Source organism: Stegodyphus dumicola, chromosome 6, assembly GCF_044657685.1.
Source record: "Stegodyphus dumicola isolate Sdum_Otavi_A_Nest chromosome 6, ASM4465768v1".
Taxonomy (NCBI): domain Eukaryota; kingdom Metazoa; phylum Arthropoda; class Arachnida; order Araneae; family Eresidae; genus Stegodyphus; species Stegodyphus dumicola.
Window position 1 is genome coordinate 147,325,217 of NC_140773.1, and position 21,969 is coordinate 147,347,185.

Consider the following 21,969-nt stretch of genomic DNA (forward strand, 5'->3'; position numbering starts at 1 on the left):
TATCAGCCAGCTTTGACTTTCGGCCACTGTTGTGCTTTGAAGACGTCGGCTTACCCTCGATCGTGTACGCTGTCATAACGGCTGATACCGTACTCCTTGCACACCCCCAAAGGTTTGCTGTTTCCGTAAACCATGCTCCACTTAAACGAGCTCTAACTATCATTCCTCTTTCGAACTTTGACAGGTCTGACATTTCAACTTTCACAGGCAGTTCGATCGAAGCATGCAACGCAGTGATTGCTATTGAAAGACTGATATCTTCCTTTTCACTCTCACTAGGTGGCAGACTTCTGTTGCAGGTGGCGCGGCTGTACTGCAGGTGTGAAATACGTCATACTTTTTCACAGGTGTTCGCATTATTTTGTCCTCCATATGCATGTATTAGTGATCACTCAGTTTGACTTCAAAAACCATTTAAAGTATGTGATACATTTCAATGGTTGATGCTTATATTTTCGTAGATTTAATTCGCTTAAATTATGCAGTGTGATATAATTAAAATATACTGCAATGGAACTTCAAGTATTTTAAATAATGATATATAATTTAGTTTGTCAATAATAAATTTTCAGTTTATAGTAAGGTTCTTTACTTAAACCGCTTCGTCAAGACTTATGCCCTTTTCCTTGCAGTATAAATTGTTTTTGGTAATTTTGGAAAACGATAAATAGTCAGATGTTTTTCATGAATATAGCTCTGTTTTTATTACTAAGCAATACTCACTAATAATTTACTTAAAACATGACTGATGAATAAATTTCATAAAAATTATGCAGCTTTTAGGAATTCGTGTCTAGTGAAATTCATATTATTTTAAGGGCTTGTAACAGAGAAATGAATATAATACCATTCTATTTAGATGCTGTTATTTCTGTATGCTTTTGTAAACACGAATCGATAGTTCATAACTAAGCCCAAATTATTGTGTATGTACACCCATATCCAAGCTTAAAACACTTTTTACTACTACATAAGAAACAGATGAAAACATTTACAGTATTTGCAAAGTTTAGATTATTTACATATTTAATAGATGGTAGGTGATACTTACGTAAACTAAGTAATCTTTATAAACCCGACTAAAGGCCGTCATTAATCACTGTCAGTAAATGATGTGAAATATTTGTTGAATAGAACTACTTTGCCTATACCACATATATAATCTCGATTTAGTTATCAAAACGAAAGAGGGATTACTCGAAGTTCGATAATCTCAAGTGTCGTATTGGGTTCTCATATTCGTTCCAAAATGGTATGCTATGGCTGCAGAAGTGATTCCGTGAAGCTATTGTTAGGTATCGAGAACGTCTGGATAAGCTTGTTTAGAGTGTAGAATGAAAAGAGATACCGTTACTTACCTTTACTTGAATTGGCCGCACATAATTTATTTTGACAAAAGTATCTTTAAGAGCATTTTTTTCGGTAACAGATATGAATATATGAAGAGGAATCATATGTTAGAGATTCTATTAGCCGATATACTCGGATCACTTCTGAAGGTAAATTTGACAAAAGTAAACGTTCCGACTTAATTTAGCATGGCACTTAAAAATAGTACAGTCACTCTTTACTGATTTCTCACCTTCTTCACCTCAAAGAAGGATGTGTTTCAAATCAATTAACCTATTAACCGCCAAAACTACAAGGAATGTTTCTTTTCTCATGAAAATAATAACAAATATTAAATAAGCATTTATAACATAAATTTACATTGAAAATAAAAAAAATGCTCTTACCTGTGGAAAAAGCGAGTGTTGCGTTCGCGCAACGTCAGCGGAAAAAGACTACGGATGTTTAGTGAGTAGGATTGTACTCGTGTGATGTTTCTTTTAAGTAAAGCGCAGGATTACTTTTTAGCTGTATAAAGTCTTATAAATCTACAAATCACTTTACTTGTAATTAATTTAATTTTAAAATATACGTTGTATTTCTTTTACAAATAAAGATTATTTCATTTGAAAGATTTAAGCATGAAAAGCTTGATTGCAATCATGATGTAAAGCTACATTACATACTTTACATCTATAAACAGTCTGGCTATGGTAATCTTTACAACAAAGTCTTTTGTTATCAACGGACTTTACCATAAAATGTCTACCATCTCCATGCAATGGTTTTTCAATGCTGAATGTACTTGGACTTCTTATTGCTGATCTATTTCTGGCTAATTCTACACTCTCAATAGGAGTTTGCAAAAGGAATAATGCATTCTCGCGTCTGAAATCTAAAAGAGACTTTATATTTCCAGTAGTAAAAAGTGGTGATATTTGGTAAGTTTAGATACGGTCTCACCTCATATAATTTATCAGTATTGTCAAATGCAAATTCTGCTTCATATTCCTGTACTGCAAACGTGATATCAATTCTCGTACAACAGGAACAGAAATGTCCTTATCAAAAGACCAATACATTTTCTCTTGAGGTAAAGAATGATATCCTGTAAGCAATAATATTCCAATAAGTCTTCTCATATAGGCTTCAGATGCAATAAATTCTGTTTTTTTTTTAACGTATATATATTTGTCTGTTCAAAGAGAAGAGAGTAAATGTCTAAACCAAAAAGAAAATCGAAAAATCTGTGCACTAGTTTTACCTTGTGTTTTGTCTTTTATAATTACTCTTCTATCTCTTTCTTCATGCTCTTCCTGAGACATAACTAACAGTTCCTTTTTTATCCACTTCAAGATTTCAGTCTTCTGAAATCTGCTGACTGCTTTTAGAAGGCTGAAACTTACTTCTTACGTGAATTTCAACTTCCTCAGCAGTATCATTTGGTAAAATATCATTATCATTATTTAAAACATTGCCATTCCTTTCTTCTTCGACATTAGCCTCTGCAATTTCTGGGGGAACAACAACAATATAAGTTTCATTCCGGTCATTATTAAAATTATCATCATCTATTTCTTTATCAAAAAATCTTTGAAGGGCTTCTTCTAAAGTATGATACCTCGTTCTAGGCATTTTTTAAACAACCAGAACATTGAAAGGAATGAGTAAAAAAAGAGATTGACTACCCGTTTCCTGCTGATGTTGCGTCAACGCAACACCTGTTTTCCCTTTCTTCCCAACACAAATATAAACATCTGACTTATGTAATGTTCTGATAAACGGTGACCTTGACTAAAAATAGATCACTCATAGAGACGGCGATTCTTTCGTTAAATATTTTCAGCAAAAATACCCGGTCGAAAATTTTGCTTAAAGTATGAGATTAATTATTATAAGCAAAATGATTGTTGAAGGCAAATATTTTTTACAGAAATAATCTTCATAATATTCCCTACTCAAAATCATCTGCTGGTATAAAATATCTTAGGTAGTTATACTTATATACGCATTTATTTTGACCGTTGCGTCAACGCAACACCAGCGGCTAATGGGTTAACATTGATAATGTGTATAGTCTCTGAAATAAAATTTTCTTTGATATCTCTTGTCCTTCTTCGTGTTGCGTTTTGAATTGACCAGGAGTGTACGTGCATTCTTGTAATAGACTTTTTCCGAAAGCTACTTGCGTTAACCCTATGTTAATAAGGGATAGACCTCTTTCAGTTACTACAATTTTCTATAATTTGAAGATACTCACTGGATGAGCTTATTAGAAGATTCTTATTTGAATAAAGCAAAAAAAGATGTCGAATACAGGACATTAAATGAATACAAATAAAAAAGTCCACTGTGGCTTATAAGCAGAGAGCTGGTGTGAGACCATGTCGCCCTGGCTGCTTACTTACGTATTCTATTCCTTCACTTTTAAGTTTAATATTGGTCCATTCCCTGTGGTATATTATGCTGCAACATCCTGATGAAGAGATGGTAAAGTAGTTGATGCATTTAAGCCATCTTACATTAAATGTCAGGTGCAATTTTCGAGCCATTGGAATGATGGTGCTCAAGGCTTCCTTTGACTTAAGTATTATAGATGAGTTCTCTTGTTGTTTTCATTCTTTTACTTCATAGGAGGAGAACATGCTCCATATTAAATGTATTTTGATGATTGTAGATTAAACTTCAGTAACTGTCATTCCAAACATATATATATATATCCAGTATATAAATACATGGTAAAATAGGTTTAACTTTTGGATATGTGTATTAGCAATTCATTAAACGTGTTTTATTTCGTGTTTAAATAACAGCACATAATCCAGAGTTTACAAGACATATTGTGAATTTAAAATCTGGAGTCGGCACTCTAATCTTAAAGGCAGCTGGAATGGAAGATACGGGAGAATATGAATGTTCAGCTGGAAATGAAGTCTCTTCGATTAGCAGCCGTATCAAAATCAAAGTGATTGGTGAGTTACCATTTTTAAAAATGTTATGTATATTTTAGCAGTTGCTTAAAATATATACGTGTGTATGATGTGTATGTGTGTATGTGTCTAATGAAAAATGTGAAAGTTATCTATCTCATATTCCATAAATTAGGATTATTTCCATAATACTGATGCCTCAGTATAATAATTTCGGCAACAAAATAATAGATAAATACAAATGATTTGAAATATTTAATGTTATTTAATACTTTCTTCCAGAATCTTACACACAAATAAAATCAAGTTATATTTTGGATTTAATGGATGTTTTCATATATTTTTTGTCAATACATTTGATGTTGGCTTATTTTTCTCTAGCAGATAATTTATAAGGATCAATAAATATGCGACGTTCTGGGTGTAACATATTTTATGGAAAAATTTCTCACAGTGAAGAACTTATTTGTATTTCAAAAATTGAAGTTTGTTTATTTTCGCATATGGTGTTTTCAGATTGCTCACACTATTTAAAATCATTATCTGCAATTCTTAGCCATATAAATATTTTCATATTAACAAACGTTCAGAACAGGTACAGTATTCAAAGATTTGACTGCAAACTTCTTGCGATCTAGGAAACCAAGTTGTTGACGAATCTGAATTAATTTAACAAATTCTGATGCAGAAGAGGTTCTACTCAATGAAAGTAAAGGAATTAAAGAATAAGTACGACTAACTCACAAAGTAACGTTTTAAAACTACAAATATATTTAAGGTTGATAATCTGTACTAATAAAATCTGTGTAAGTCTCTTTTTTTTTTTTTTTTTTTTTTTTTTTTTTTTTTTTTTGTGTCATTATCTCTTCTGGAATGGCGTGTTGTTACAAGAAAGGTGACCCCCCCCCCGAATTCCAAAAATTCATGGGAAGTTATTTCGACAATTATCATCTTTGTACGACTTTAATCAATCGATATATTAATTAAAAATTCCAAAAACGCTAATTTTCGCACTTATTATTTTCGAGGGGCAACAGTTGCACTTGCTGGAGATAAAAATCTGCTTTATTTCAAAGTGTTATCACTCATTGCTTTCAAGTCAAAGTTTGTTAATAAAACGTTTGTTTTACAAAAATAGCATTGTCAAACATTAAATATATTATTATATAGCAAACAAGCAGAAATTCAAGAAACGTTACGTGCTCAGGAAACTGGAGCAAAAACAAGTAGGAGGTTCAGTAGATAATGAGAAATCCAAGAAAATAGGCGTGTTCAAGAAACTGAAGCAGAAACGAGTAGAAAGCTCATCAGACAAGTGGAACGTCAACAGAATATGCGTGATGAAGAGACAGAAGTTGCAAGTAGACATAAGATATCATAGTCAAGTTCGTATAGAAGAGTTAGAACAGGATGCCACTAAACGACGAACGCAAGACACTTCACATAATAGAAAAGTCCGATCTGAAGAAACAATGGCTATACGAGAAGACAGGGTCTGCATAATTACAGCACGATATTCACGTGACACTCTTCAGAATGCAGGAAGATGTGGACTCGAAGTTTACGTTGACCACAGTGTCGGTTCAATGGAAGCTTGTTGCGATCTCTGCAGTGGATATTTCTTTCGAGGAGAAAGGAACACGGAAGTTACGTGCACTAGCTGTCACAAAGGGAAAATTGTAAAAGCTGAAAGAAAATATCCAGAATAATGGCGTAATTTAATGGATGGGAACTTTCAATTATAGGAAGGTTTTTTTTTTGCTAACATACGTGCCTATAACTGTCTTCTTAGTTTTGCTTCTTTCGGTGCCAATATAGAAATGCCTGTTATCCATGTGTACATCAAGGGCGAACTTTTGTTACAGGTTGAGCACAAAGGACGTTACAACGCTCGAAACGAAAATTAAGTTGAATAAAATTAACGTTCCTCTATCAAATGGGAGTGTTGGTATCATTAATATCAGTACCTTAAATCCGAACTTGGAACCGATGACGTATGTAATTTTCTTTCCTCATAATGATCAAGGATTCAGAATTGAAGCAGTACACAAAGTAGCAGTTTTATAGTCACAGAGTGTCTGTACGACAACATCGTTAAAACCCTATTTTGTATGGGCGAAAATTGTGAATCAAGGAAAAAAAAGCTGAAACATTTCCTACTGAAATGTTTTTATGTATTTTCTTTTCAGATATACATAGAAATTTTACTTTGGCAGCAGGCCGCTTATCTGGCCGGGCTTGCCCCCTAGTTCTAATATAAAACTGGACTTTAATATATTACATACGTTTGTTAAACTTGGACTAATTAATTATCTGATCATCAGAAATAACAGAATTGAAAATATTCGAAATTTCTCTTCTAAATTACTTCATTTGAATATTTTATTGTTGATGTAAGAAAATATTATTATCAACAAATTTTAAGTTCCTATGTTTTTTTCCATGTCAGGTACAGTTTCAGAACATTTTATCGCCATAGCTCATTTGTATTTATTATATTATGTTAAAAGTTTTATGAAATTAATCTTTTAATTTTTCAGACTTACGTTTTTATTTTGCCACCTTTCCTCATGTCTTCGTGGTGTAACTGGAAGCACATTCGACACATATTGGAGAGGTCTAGGTTTCGAGTCCCGGGGAGGGCAGTGCACATTTTTTACCTCGCCTGCTTCAAAATAACCTAATTACTCTACAACATGTTTTTAAGTATTTGACATTGACGAACTTATTTAGAGCAAATTGACGTTAAATAAGCATATGAGAATAATAAAACATGTTTGGAAAATTAGCATGATGAAGCATATTTTGAAAAATTAAGCATAAATGTTTTTAACGTTTCATATTTACAGAAAAACTGTTATTTTTTTATTTCACAATATTTGTACTAGATGTACTAGAAATGATATTTTCATTGTTTTCCAGTATTAAATAAATTTAAATATTTATTTCGAGATTATCGCGTTTTATCATTCGTGGGTGAATAATTAAAGTATAAATAGCAGAAAGCTATTATACAAATGCTTTATTAAGGTAGAGACTAAAAATGTAACTTAATTTTACCTTTGTATGAGACGTTCTGTAGTATTAAAATTTCGTGCCTTATATATTGTACAAATTTCGATTTTCTCATTAATACAGAAGAGAATAGTTCTGAAAGAAACTTGAAATATCTGAACAGAAATATTGACTTTAGATGGAAGGTAAATTAATATTTGACAAACCATAACAATTTTTTATATTATGAAAATGCGTAAAACTAATTTTCTCAAAAATAAAAGAAATTCGCCTAAATCTTTGTTTAATAGCATAGTATAAAGTTTCAAATTTTTATCGTACGAGAAACAAAAGGAATTTCACGAGTGAACAATCCATGAAGATTCATAGTGGCCCAGATAAAAGTGTACCCAAATCGACTGTCAACACAACACTGCAATTAATAGTATATAAAATAGATGATGTGCATATAGGTATATACTAGATACTATATAAATGTGATGTAGCATTCTGCATTTTAGCACATGTAACATTACTACAAAATAGCGTGACGTTAATAATAGCAACACAAATCATGCTTGGGCATACTTTTATTTAGAACATTCTATTGCAATGAAATAAAGCAAAATAACCGTTCTGTAAATGTATTAAAGGATAACTTTTGCTTTAAAAACAAAAGGATGATTTATCATTAGTTTAATGTTTTCTTTATTAATTGAATAAAATGAATTCATTTTCGTAAGACCAGGGATATATGATGAGAATTGAATGCATTTATCGTTTATTATTTATTTATAAATTTGCACTATCAAGCTCTGCAAGCTCTGTTTGCAACTTCGTTTAAGTCTTCTGAATCCAAGTTGTCAGTTTGATTGTTTATTATGTTCTTATGCAGCTTGTGTGGCTTCAATATTTTTGTCTCAGAATCTACTCGTTTCCTGAATTTATTTAAAGACTCTTAACAAATGAAGTATTATTGTACTAGTACTAATGTTTTATTAAGTAATGAAACCGAGCTTAGTTCTCAAGTTGCGTAACGAGTCTTTTTAACTTTGGATGTACTAAAATTGGTTGGTTTTCTTTACCATCTGTCAGTGAAAGTGCTCTCGAAATTAGTAAACTTAATGATCGAGAAAAATGAAAAATTAATGAAACGATTCAAATCTCATTATGTTTACAAAAACACTCGTTATGTTAGTTTGTTTACAAACACAAATGTTAAATTGATTTACTTTTTTCTCATGTTATCAATTACATGACTAAAACAGGATTCCCTAAGAATTTTCCCAATTTTTTTCAGCGTACTACAGTTTTAAGCCGAATTCATTATTAATATATTTATTAAGTTTATTAATTAGATCTACTGAATATGTTAGTACATGAAAATATTCATTTTTCTGCTTTCAGCTTCAGAAACTGAAATATGCTAAGAGAGGAAAGCTTCCAGATCTGCATAACGTCAGTTGTTGCTTCATTATAAGTATACCATTCCTTTTTATGCCGGTTTAATGAAGCTTTGCTTATGGGTTGTTGGTACACAATGGAAATCTCTTACGCGATGAACAAATCATCTTAACAGTTTGTACATGGATATTCAAAAAGCCGGAAAATTTTATACACATCAAGTAATTTGGTTAAAAATTGCGAAAGCACCATATTTCGCACCATATACCTCTGTCATTAAATATTTATGGAAAGAAGTTTTATGATCGTTATGAAAGGAGGTTGATTATTTTTTCGAACTTTTTCCTTTAAATATTTTGAATAATTTACAATGTAACTAAGAAATATTCTGAACTTAATTTCTCGCCGTTTCTTTTTCATAAACTGAAGCTGCGCTAAATCTTTCACTTAAAAATTTCGTTGAAGCGTTTTGAATAGTTTTTTCACGTCATTTTTTTTTTGTACAAGAATAAACTTCAGTGTTATAATTAGGTTAATTATAGGGGTTCTTTCGTACACAGTATGTTTTATCAGTGTATTGATAATGTCCTTCTCTTTACATTGCTTACAATTCGTTACAATATTACCAGCATTTGTATAAACTTCATGCGCGAAATTTCTAGCATTGTATCTTGTATATGGGGAAAGATTTCATAAATATATATCTAGATTTGTATTAACATAACAGAAAAAAATACTTATATTTCGAAAAAAATACTTACAAATTTGCATTGTAGAAGCTAATTGTTATTTTCGCACTGTATATGCTGTCTAAGCGCTGTGTATTGAAGAATGTTTTTGATTTAAAAAGTGTATCTCTATTAATTATTGTTTTGACTATTAACTTCATACCTTATATTGTTCATATGAAATAATATTTGTGCGCAAAATACAAGCATCATTTTTTTTTCAAACAAAAGTAATTTCTTAAAATATATTAAATTATATTAGATTTCATACTAGATTGCTAAAACATGCATGTCTTGAACATATTTGAATGATATATTTAAATCATTTTCTATATAAATGCAATTTTTAGTTCTAAATAATGCCAAAACGTGGCGCTGTCTATCAGTTTGCTTGTTGTACTACTAAGGACTCATCAACGCTACGCCATCATTTCAGAATTCATGCTCTAAGAAAGGCTTCACGCACTTGAAGAAAATAACCTTATTACATTTTAGTAAGGCTAAAATGGTAAATTATTTTAATTGAATTAAACTTCAATAAAGTTAGTTTTTCAGTTTATTAGCTTTAGGAAGCAAACTATATCATCTTAATGCTTCCTGTTAATATGCACCAGTTACAAATGTGCACACATTTGTTGTTCTTGACGCTAAGACTTCTACTACAAGTTTCAGCAATTCACAGTAAAGGTGAGTGTATTTTTCTTGTTCGGTAATTTTTAAAACTTTGCTTATAATTTTTATATTGAAAATCTGATTTCTCGAATCCGATATTGCTTTCATGTATTTTTATTATTTCATGTATTTTTATTCATGCATAAATTTGATTTTGTTAAAAGAATTGCATTAAATAATAAAAATGCATTTTGTTTAGAAATGCATGGAACTAGATATGTCACTCTTAATATACATATTACATTTAATGTAGCACCTATATTAAAGACCCTTTTAAATTGTTACGCATATATGTGCCTGTTTATCAAAACAAGAAAATATTTAATCATAAGCTTTACTTCTTATGCATTGAATTATCAGGTTTTTAAAGCATCTTATATTTTACAGATCTTCCCAAAATTAAGAACATTTCTTTTCAAGATAACGTATTAGAAGGCGAAATGACATCAGTTATGTGTTTAGCAGCAACAAAAACAAAACCTATAACTTATGAATGGAGGAAAGATGGGCAAACACTAGATGAAAGACGTGATAACGTTCGATTTAGCAATACGAATGAACTTTCAGTGCTCATATTAGATCCTGTAACACTAGAAGATAGTGGAAATTACACGTGCATAGCGAAAAATTCTGAAGGAATGGATAAATATGAAACTTCACTCAAAGTTAAAGGTATTTTGATTTACTTTAATAGTTGTAACTTTTATATATTTCCATCACCTGATTTTGAATGTAGTTTTATTTTTTAATTGATATGGTAAAACATATATTTATTCCTTTCAAGGTAAATAACCTGCATACTTAAAGGTAACAGAGTTTCTTAAACTGTGGATCTCCAAAAATTTAGCAATTATGATATTTCTTTAACTTATTCTAATAAATTTATAATTACTAAATACTTTTACAAAATGTATGTGAAAATAGATTAAGATAAGAGAATACATATAAAGGAAAAACAAAAACGTTTCGATGCATTTCTTTTTTATAGAAAACGTTCAGTTTACTTTTACTAACTTTAATTTTTAAAGTCAATGACCTAAAACTGCAATATTATATTACAGTACAATTGAAGAAATTGATAGTTTTACTCACGAGTGTGTCGGATTTTCGCAATGCTTATGGAGGTCCCATAAAATTTTCGTAAATATTAGGGGGTCCGCGCACCAAAACCAAGTTAAAAAAAACCCTGCTTTAAAACATGTATCACAGATTCGCCAAATAATATTTTTAATACTCTGAAATATTTTTGGATGGTGTTTAAAAATAAATACTGTTCAATTTCAAATTTAATTTATATTAAAGTATATTCATTTACCTTTATATTAACTCATTATACTATTCAAGTATTTCAAAAATATGTTTTTTTTTACTTTACTCATCGTTTGCACTGCAAGATATGTGCATATGAATGAAGTTATTTAATTGAAATATTAAGCTTTGAATTTCAAAATAAGCTTTGAATTTGAGTAATACAGTTTATAAAACAAAATAAGCAGTTACGAAATAATTATCTTGAATTTTTAATTTGTGATTTCAACTTTTAGAATTAAGAGAAGTCAGAAATGTTTTTGTATGCCTCTTGAGAATAAATATTGTGAGGCCGAGTAGGTAAGACGATTAAATACGAATAGTACGACTAGGTTCGAACCCAAACCAATGGGCAGATTCCGTGGGTGTTTTTCTTCCTATATAAGAGTACCAACCAGTTGTCCATAGTAAGTACTTCCCGAAGGCATTCCTTCCCGTAGGTAGGTAGTCCTCATGTAATTTTCTTATTCAAATAGCACAACCTTAGAAAAAGCATTAATATATTTTAAAATTAACATTATAAATGTCTGCTCCATTTAGAAGTGATGTAAGCAACAGTTATTACTGAAAATCAAAAAAACTAAATAGTTTGTTCTTATATACTGTTCCTAATTCGAAAACCTAGCATGTAAATGGGTAAAATAAGTTTTAAGAACCTTTTCTAGAATTTTTATACCTACAGTTTCCTATTCTATTAAATATATGCATGAAAATATTTTGCATACTAGAAGTAATTAATATTTTTAAGTATGGCGGAATAGTTAGAAAAGGAATGTTTTGAATCTAAGTTGGACCTAAATATCTGAATATAAGTCGCCTTAAAATTTATTTGAAATACTTAATAGACTTGCTTGTATAACAGAATTAATATAGACAATCATACAGACATTTTAAATGCCTATATTAGTTTGTTTATATGATAGGAGATAGTAAGTATAATGTAATTTGATCTTCGTTCTTAAAATTTATTTACAAAAAAGAACTCATTTTTAAAAGAGTGGAAAGAAAACTCGTTAGAGTACGTGCGTGCATGAATTAATGATTTGGAAAAGTTAACAAAAGATGCTTAAACAGATTAAGCTATTTTTAGCATTTCTTAAAAACCATCTTTTATATGCTTGGACATATAGATACAAGTGTCTGGCTTTCTAACAACTTTCGTGATTTTTTAAAAGTAAACCTGGTATTTAAATGAGATCACATCCTTAAAACCTAACTAGGATGCAACGTGATACAATAAAAGAATGAATTTGTACTCTGATGTAGTTTATTCGATCCTAACCCACTAGTTAGAGTATAGTAAATTCATTTAAGGACTTATTTTACTTTTTCTGCATGTTTTATTGCTTATTTCATTTACAACAGACAGAGTTTAATGCCTTGTGGCCTATTATAAGAGAATAAGTAAAATTATAAATCATTAATCTTTAAGCATTAAAATATCACCAGTGGAAATTGTTTTAATTTTCCATTTTATTTAGTCATATATTTTACTTTATCTTTTGTTTTACTTACAAGATCTTTTTATATGTGTGATAAATTTAGTTATTTTGTACTAAATTTTGAACAAGTGTGTACATACGGGAGTTGCATAAGATTATGATTATACAGTATATTCCTTTCTTGTGTTCAAATTATATATTAATATTTTTCAATAGGTTATACCCTTATTCTTTTTAATGTTTAAAAATCTTTTTAATATTCAAACTATTGTTCTCTATTTTATTTGATCATTTTAAGATCAATTACTTCTAAATTTTTATTTCAATTTGATATTGAATTTTTACAAATTTGATTTTGACAGATAGGAAAAGTAACTGATATTACGATGCAGAATTTCCAAGCTAAAATTAATTTGCGCTTATTATTATTATGAAGTTGAAAAAATTTATGAACATTAAATACCAAGAACTAAAATTATTTGTTTAAGAAATTATGAGTTTTTACCTAGTATTTCTAGTTTTATTTTTTTAAACGCCATATTCTTATATAAACTGAAGGGGTGATAGATTAATCTCATTCAGATATTACGACTGTCTTAAAATAGTTATAATGTGTTCTAAAATGTTTCCTTTCATTTGCGTCATTCTTCTGTTATTGTGCCATAATCAGAACAAAATGCGCACGTTTGGAAAATTGGATGACGTTTCGATGATTTTTTAAGCTAAAATTAAAATTTCACTTTTAATCCACCTGCAACTCAATAAATACAGTTATTAAACTCAGCCAATTATGTTAACAGCTCCATTCTCAACAGCAGAATATTCTACTTTTAGATATGCTTCGGCAATTTTCAAAAAGAACAGCATAAGCACAATGCAGTTATAAAGCATATTGTTCTTGAATGCTTAATTGTTTTAACATAAGTAATTTCTTTAATTTTACTTCCTGTGCGAACTAAATGAAGTATTGTAATCGCATAAAATTTGGGGATCATATTTCAATCAAAATATCTATTTTACACCCCTTTCGAATCCATTTGAACGAGTATATGAAACAGTTCTTCTATTTAAAAGAATGCGAAGAAATCGAATGGCAGTTTTGGAAACTTTAGGGAAGGAACAATGTCCATCATATTTAATAATATTGACAATCAGGCACCTTTTTAAATATGTTATAAGAATATGAGATGATTTCAAAGGGGCTTACATTTCAGAGGTTAGAAAGGAGAGAATACTTGCGTATAGGTAGTATCGTATTTCGTTGATGATGAAAAGGCTAAATGTTGTAGTCCGAACATAGGCTGTACATTTTCTTATAGTTATACAAATAAAAATATTCCGTAGGTTGATTGAAGAGTCCAATCTGCCGCCGCATAACGTCGTTCATCATTAAGGTAGAAAATCGGTTTCACTTAGGGCAGCTGCTATTATAAGGTACAAATGAATTTCAGTTAGTTTTTATTATATAACTCTTTCATTAACAGAGTTAGTTAGAATTACCTTCGAGTTACAAAGCTGCAATCATAAATAAAGTGATTGTTACTAGAAGGTTGCTGGGCGAATCGAAATTTATAGGCATGAGATGGCAGTTCATGATGATCGTTGTGTTTCTGTCCTTTCTACATTGAATTTTTCCAAAAACTAAGATTTTCTGGAGAGGTTATATAAGGTCATACCAGTTGAAAAAATTTATAAGATGTTGTCTCTCTCCTTTCCACATGCCTTCGTGGTGTAGCCCTCGACGTGTATTCGGGAAGACCGGAATTCAAACCCATTCCAGGGCATTGCACATTTTTCACGTCTCGAGCATCCAAAACCCTAATGATTTTAAAAGTCAAGAATTTGATCTAACACTGAAAATACAAGTTGCTGCGCGCAAATGGCTCAAAAGCAAGCCACAATCTTCTTCATCAATGGAATGAAAATTTTATCAGACGCTTGGAAAATTATGTAATAATAAAGGTAGACTAAATTAAAAAACAAACGTGCAGTATTTAGAAGAAATTAGTTTCTTTCATTTTGATACCATTTTACAATTTATTTTGTCATGAAGTTATTTTACACGGCTGGAGACTTTATTTTTCTGTCACTTCTCATGAAACAAAGTATATTCCATTAAACATGATTATATATTTAGTAAGAAATAAAATCATAATCAATAGAATGTTCCGAATTTAGTCATTTACTGTCAGGGAACAACGATAAAATTGCTTTAATTTTGTGACAGTTTGAAATGACGTGAACTGTTGGGAGTAATAATATTAAGGTTAATCTGAATCTAAAATGGAAATTATATAGCAGTTTCATAAGAATTAGAAGTCTCCCGAGGCAAATTCTTTTAGTAAATTGACAGTTCGAATTTTCACTTAAGTTTGCAAAAAATTGTTTTAGTTCGGGCTTATGGTTGGAATTATGTTTTATACTGTATCATACGTAATAGAATACTCATCAAAGTATGTACTTCATCGCGATGCAAAATATACATTTGAAATAAACCTTTTTTTTATATTAAGGAATTCGCTAATAAATATTCATTTACTGCATATCTTATTTCAAGAAAATAGTTTATTTCATTCAGTTTCTAAATAATTTTATTAAGATTTTCTTGTTTCCAGCACATCCTAGATGGATCATTCAGCCAAATGACGTAATAACATCCTTAGGAAGTTCCATAACAGTTTATTGCGCTGCAGCTGGTTCTCCAGAGCCTCAAATAAAATGGAAAAAATATTCTGGTAAGGAACAGTTTTAATCCGATTTTGACAGGAAAAGTAGTAACGCTTCAATATTCGAGTTTTAAAAATTTAAAATAGGTTTATGAGTAAGGCTAATATTTTATCTCTGTGATAAAATAGTGCAGCAGGTTCTTATTTTAGAATTATTTTGCTATTTTTTTATCGTTTATATTTCCAGTTTTCGAAATATTCTTTCTCAGAATATAATGAACGTTTTCCAATTTAGAAACAATTTTTCTTTACAAAGACTGTACCCACAAATCATTTTCGAAGTTTTAGAACTGGCTTATGGATGGATTGAGATACTAAGAATACAAATTTTTAATTATTAGCTTCTTCGTGTTAATTATTAGACAATGGAAAAATATTTTTGATACAATTGTTAAAATTTTATAAATTCCTGAAATGTACTTAAATTATGATTTTTAAGTAAGATTTTACTTCAGGGAACGAAAGGTTCTAGTCTGAATGTCCACACTAATGCTTTTATGCTCAATATGTTGTATGTATAAGGTTGCATTATGCTCACAAAAGGTTCTTGTTTTTTTTGTACAGTCATTAAATTTGTAATAGCAGGCCTTGACTACATAAAACCAAAGAAATAATCATATTCCAATTCGATTTTTAAGCGAACAATATTTTGATGGAAGTAAGTTGTGTTTTGAACATTACCATTATTTGTTGTTTTGAAGCTTCATTCATGTTTGTTGAAGAAATTATTCTAAAATTTTGTGCATGCACTAATCTGTATGCATCTTAAAAGCTGTTGCACTGCTTGATATCTCTGTTATCAGCTTTCTGGAGGGAGTTTCCCAAAAGCAGTCGAACGGTGAAGTCCCTAAACACTGGTAGTTTTATCCGGGGTTCAAATCCTGGCGAACAAGCTGGCAACAGGGGCTGTTTTCGGGACGTTCCTAATGTTTAATATTTATATGAGGTAGTTTCCGTCAAAAACTGCTCCACGAAGGCGTTCCTTTCCGTTAGACAGATATCCTTCGAGCGTTTTGCCACAAACTATAAAGTCTAAAAACTCCAAATCCATGCTTGAAGGAAAATTTCGGTGAACTGCTCTCCAGCAATAATTACCTATGTTCCCATCGAAGAATAGTAAGTATAAATTTGGAACAATTTAACTAAATTTTATTTACTTATTTAATTTTATGTAAACTACATTTCTAATGTTGGGAAACAACAATTTTCACCCTTTTAAATAAACTAGAGTTGGATTGTTTAATTATGGTAAAATAGACTAAAGCACTCCGCCTAAACCTAGCAAGGAAGATGAAATTTAATTCAGGCTTAGATAATATAATTGTTTATACATTTTATATTTTTGTAATATTTCTGAGAAAGTGGAATGTTTTAATAAAAGTCTTTATATTTGTAAAAAATTAAAAAGTATTTGATGCAAATACATCTTATTACATGACATATCCATTCCCAATTTGAATGCATTATTTGTACTTAATCATTCTGTTATCAATCAGATTATCTGGTAGCTGCTTTGAAATGCCTCAATCTCTTCCTCAGATTATTCAAACGCAGAACTACTGCTTCGCATCTAGAAGGATTTCACAATGCTTAATAAAAGTCCGGTAATAAATTTTTAAGTATTATGTTCAGTAAATATCTCAATGTGCAAGCCTTTAGCGGCGCGGCACACTCTTCATGAATCGTGTGTGGCAATTCCGAGGTCAGGGATAATTGTGATTTCCTCTACGTAGGATGGTGTTACAAATGCTTTGTCTGTGGTTTACAACAGCGAAAAAACTACGTACGCCTTTGAAGTTCATGAAGACCCGTAGGGCTGGAAAGGAGGATTCTGGTAGTTGAAGGGAGAGATACTGTCCCCAGCAACGCTGCTTTGGCACCTGCTTCAGTCAAAGCTGGAAGCACATTGCTGTCTTCGCTAGTGTCAATAGGCTGGTCACTAATCTTTGTATATTAGTGGCTTATGGATACGTTTTTGCGTATAGACCTGGCTAGTTCTGGTGTGTAAGAATGTGTTCGCTTGTTGGACTCTTGGATGGCTGGAGCTGCCGGGTCCGAATCTTTATTATTTTCAAATATGGCTCTCTGACATTCATTTTCTATAATTCCGCAAGTATCTTCGAAAAGAGTAAAACATCTGTAAATGCTAATGAAAAGGGAAAATTTCTCGCAAATGTAAATTCCAAAGAACCTAATAGCCCATGATTTATTGTAATTAACAATCTTCTGGGGAACTGCAAAATATGTCTACCTTTCTCATACAAAAGTTTTATGTAAGTGAACCTAAAAACATGACAAAATTGATATCTGAAGACCTGATAAGAGCGATATCAACTTCCCTTGTCGGATTTACAAAAATAAGACAAATCGAACATCATTGTTTCAATGCACAAGCTCTTAAATTCCCCTGAAGAGAGATCGGAGATATCCCCCGAGAGCTCTCTCCGAATTCGACGTTCTGTCCATCTAAGATGGAGAACTCTTTAAATAACTTGCAAAGCAGAATGTTTGAAATGTTAAGAAGATCAAGATAAGTGAGGAGGGTCAGCTGATTAACACAAAGTAGGTTATCTTTACTTCTTTCAACACGCCTGATCTGCGCCCTAGGCGGATATTTAAATTGCCCCGTAAGACCATAATGTATACCCAATCAGACCATATATCAGACCATTTCAGAAAAGGATCTATTTTTGCAAACTAGTTTTAAAAATGACTATATGTACCTACCTGTGTGGGATGTTTTCAATTTTAGCCTTTTGATTACTCTAAAATGTCCTATCATGATAATCCCACATGTTCTAAATGCATGTAGGATCATACATTTAAAAAACTTTGGAAGCATATCTTTCCAAATGCATGGAAGAAATCTGTTATTTTCCTCTAGCTAAGCCAATGAAAGACCCTAAACATCTCTCGAACTATCAGTTCGTCGCACAAACGATCTGTATTTGCAAACTGTTTGAAAAAATGGCAAACAGCTACCTAGGCTATTACTTCGAAAAAAAAAAGTAATCTCATACCAAAAGAATGATTTCTATAGGTAGAACAGCTATAGATAATATATTCTGGAAACCCCCATCAGGTAAGCCTTTGTAAAATGGAACCATTTAGTTTCAGCATTTTATGACATTCAAAAGGCTTATGACAACGCATGAAGATATAGAGCTTTATCTGATCTTTACATCAGTCGCTTGCGCAGCAACCTACCATTTTCATGTAGAACTTTTTGAAAGTTAGGTTATTTCAAGTAAGGGATGGTTCAATGTTTCAGCACTTTTCGACTTTATATTGTTTCTTCTTCCTTATTGAAATCTTTGATGAATTTTTTATGACATAGTTGGCGAAATGTGTCTTTTGCAGAAAAAGGAACTTGTATTTTATTGTGAAAGAAATCAATTTTTGATAGAGCGAGGGTTCTTCAAGTGTACTCTAGTTGTTGATTTTGCTGCTTATTATATGGGACGAAAACATAATATCAGGCCATCCTCACCTGTATTTCTTTGGAAAGTGGTGGGACCGCTGCCTCATTGTGCAACACAGGATTATTTGGTTTTTATGATATTGACCAGAATTCGGCTCCTGTTATTTCGAATGTAATCCAGTCAGGCATGGTGACTGCTAAATCTTCGCCAATGATCTGTTTTGCAAAATTATTGTATATTGCAGCAGAGTTGCGTTTAACATTTAAGTTTTCTTCTAGATACTTTGTAGGGAAGAAATGAAAAGAAGTAAGGAGTAATTGATCCCTTTCCGTATTCATTGTTATTGTTATTATGCCTGTTGATGCTTTGATGCCTGTTGATGCTGATTTTGTTTTATGGATCTCAGTTGACACATTGAGTCTTCGTATTAGTGGAAACAAACAAAAATGATATAAAAGTTACTCTAAAATCAGGAGAAAAGAGTAATGTACCCTGAGTCGTAAATTGCAATACCAAATAGCAAAATGAAATTAGTATAATACACTTAAGATTACACTTTTGATACAGTTAATTTATGAGAAAATTTATCTACATAAATATATAAAAAACTAATGAAGAAATAAATACAAAGCAACAAAATGAGTCCTAATTCGATTGTGCGCAGATAGCAGCAACAAGTAATCGTAATAGGGCAAAGTAAAATGAAAAATAATTGTTTTTAAAATCCATCCCATATTCAGTTCGAAATAAACCACATGAGCCCCCCTCCCCCCAAAAAAAATAAACAGAAGCATAATGACAAACCTCAAGAAAAGGAGAGCAAAACATGCCAAATGAAAAATGTTATTTACATCTTTTGCTGCATTATCATCAGAGGGTTGGTGCAACGAAAGAAGTAAATAAATAAAGTAAAATAGCCTGTTTCTGAGTTAACAAGGACATAATTTTTTTTAATTTAATAATTTTAGAAAAACAATATTAGGAAAATACAAAATAAAATTAAAAAAGGGATTTAAATGATTAAAGACACAGATTACTTTATTTTCTATGATTATTTTAAATTTTAATTTGTGCCCTTGTCAATTGAGAAATCAGCTGTTTTATTTATTTACTTCTTTCGTTGCCCCAACCATCTTATTACTATGCAGCGAAATATGTAAATATCAGTTTTCATTTTGGGTTTTGGCAGGTTTTGCTCCCCCAACTTTTCTTAAGGTTTGTCACTGTACTTTTGTTTTTGGCATGTGTTTATTCCACACTAAATACGGAATGGATTTTAAACGTATTTATTTTCTGTTTTATTTTGCATTGTAGAAATGTACCTAGATAAATTCAATAAGACACAACATTATATTTACACGGTTTATAGTAAAAATAAACTAGAAAATTCATACACATTTAATCCAACTAAATTCCATAAATGTGGCTGAAACAAGCCAGCAGAGTTATTGAAACAGTCGTTGTTGCACAATTGTTTTACAAGGTATGAAATTACATCAGTAGGCATTAAAAGCTGATTATTAAAGTATCAATTTGGAACAAGTTTTGTCATACGTTATTCTACTGAATATTTCAGAGTAATTAAACAACTAGAACGTCTGCCTTTGCAGTCTTCTCATGAGTATATATAATCTAAATGGTAACAGAATTTCGCACGAACGCTGAGTTTCCAAGAAGTTAATAATACTAATTGCACAATCGCAGTCTGTCCATATATGCAGATAAGTCGCTACATAAGGTTTGTGTTACGTAAAAGCTACAATATCTACGTGCCCTTTTTTCTTATTTTATGTTTCATACTTTAATATAATGCAGAAATATTTTTCAGTCTGTTTTATATTATGACTGATATTTGCTATAAAAATCATCCCTCTCTTCAGATGCTCCGCTTACATAAATAGAAATACTTTAAAACTTAGGCAGAAAATCCTTAGTGCGTTTTTAAAATACTGTTCTAAATTATCCCTGAATGATTTTTCTTTTCACATGAACTAATTTTAGTTATAAGCAATCAGTGTTTCAAGTTATTTGTAAATTTGTACAAAGTTACTACGGCCAGTATTAGAATTTCGCTTTGTTTTTTGCTAATCTATAGACATGGAGAGCTACAGTTTAAGGAAAGGATTTCTAAAATTATCTCTCAGCCTTCTGTAAACTTTGAAATGGAAATAAAAGATACGTCTCACATGATAGTGTTGTATTCTGTCTGCATGCTTAAATGCTTTTATGTATACAGAAACTACAGAATGCTGTATGTATCATACTGCTTGAATCATAGAAAAACGTAAAAATTGCATTTATGATAGGTACAAAAACATTTCTAAGGATATGCATGTTAATATACATATGTTCTTAGAAACATTTAAAAATATTAAGGATGCAATAATAATGTTATTTTTAAACATTCCAGATTAATACAAAACATACTTTATAAAGTGCTTCTGAGAGTTAGATCTTAAGCATTGAGAGCTTGATTTTTTAGTTCATAACATTTCTCATTCCCTGCAGCTTCAGATGTTAACGAATGCTATCTGGAAAACGCAGCATAAGAGTTTGAATATTTATATACAGTTTTATATTTATTTATTGCTAAATGTGGCTGAACACAAATTCATAATCTTCATTTCTGTAACCAGAGAAAAAAAAGACTATAACATATTTTTTACAATGTAATAATTTAACAATTTGTATAAAAATTTCCTTTCACTTGATCTAAATTACGCCGCTCAGTTCTAAAATTATAGATCTAGAACTTAGCTCTAGGAATATGGACAAAGAATAATAAAATTGAAACGTTTTTAATTTGGAGGTGGTAATTTGATTTAGAGTGAAATCCAAAAGTGGAGGTGTTTTTCAATTTAAATAAGGATATGTGTCAAATATTGAAACATAAGACTAATATAATTGATTGCAACATACATCTATAAAGAAATAAAATGAAATAAGGATATGTTTTTACAATTTTTTGTCAATTGTCATTAAATACCCAGTAAAATATCATTAAAAATATTTTT

The 21,969-nt window shown here is 30.8% G+C and overlaps 1 protein-coding gene across 1 annotated transcript in view; it reads left to right on the forward strand.

Annotated features, from left to right (window-relative positions):
* The window catches only part of LOC118202394 (leucine-rich repeats and immunoglobulin-like domains protein 3), a 33,919-nt gene extending 24,406 nt beyond the window's left edge, over positions 1-9,513 (forward strand). The window contains exons 4-5 of the mRNA XM_035374572.2: positions 4,143-4,301; positions 8,661-9,513. Of these exons, the coding sequence (XP_035230463.1) occupies positions 4,143-4,301; positions 8,661-8,683 (182 nt within the window). The 3' untranslated portion in view covers positions 8,684-9,513. The remainder of the gene's footprint in view (positions 1-4,142; positions 4,302-8,660) is intronic.
* Positions 9,514-21,969: the final 12,456 nt, after the last annotated feature.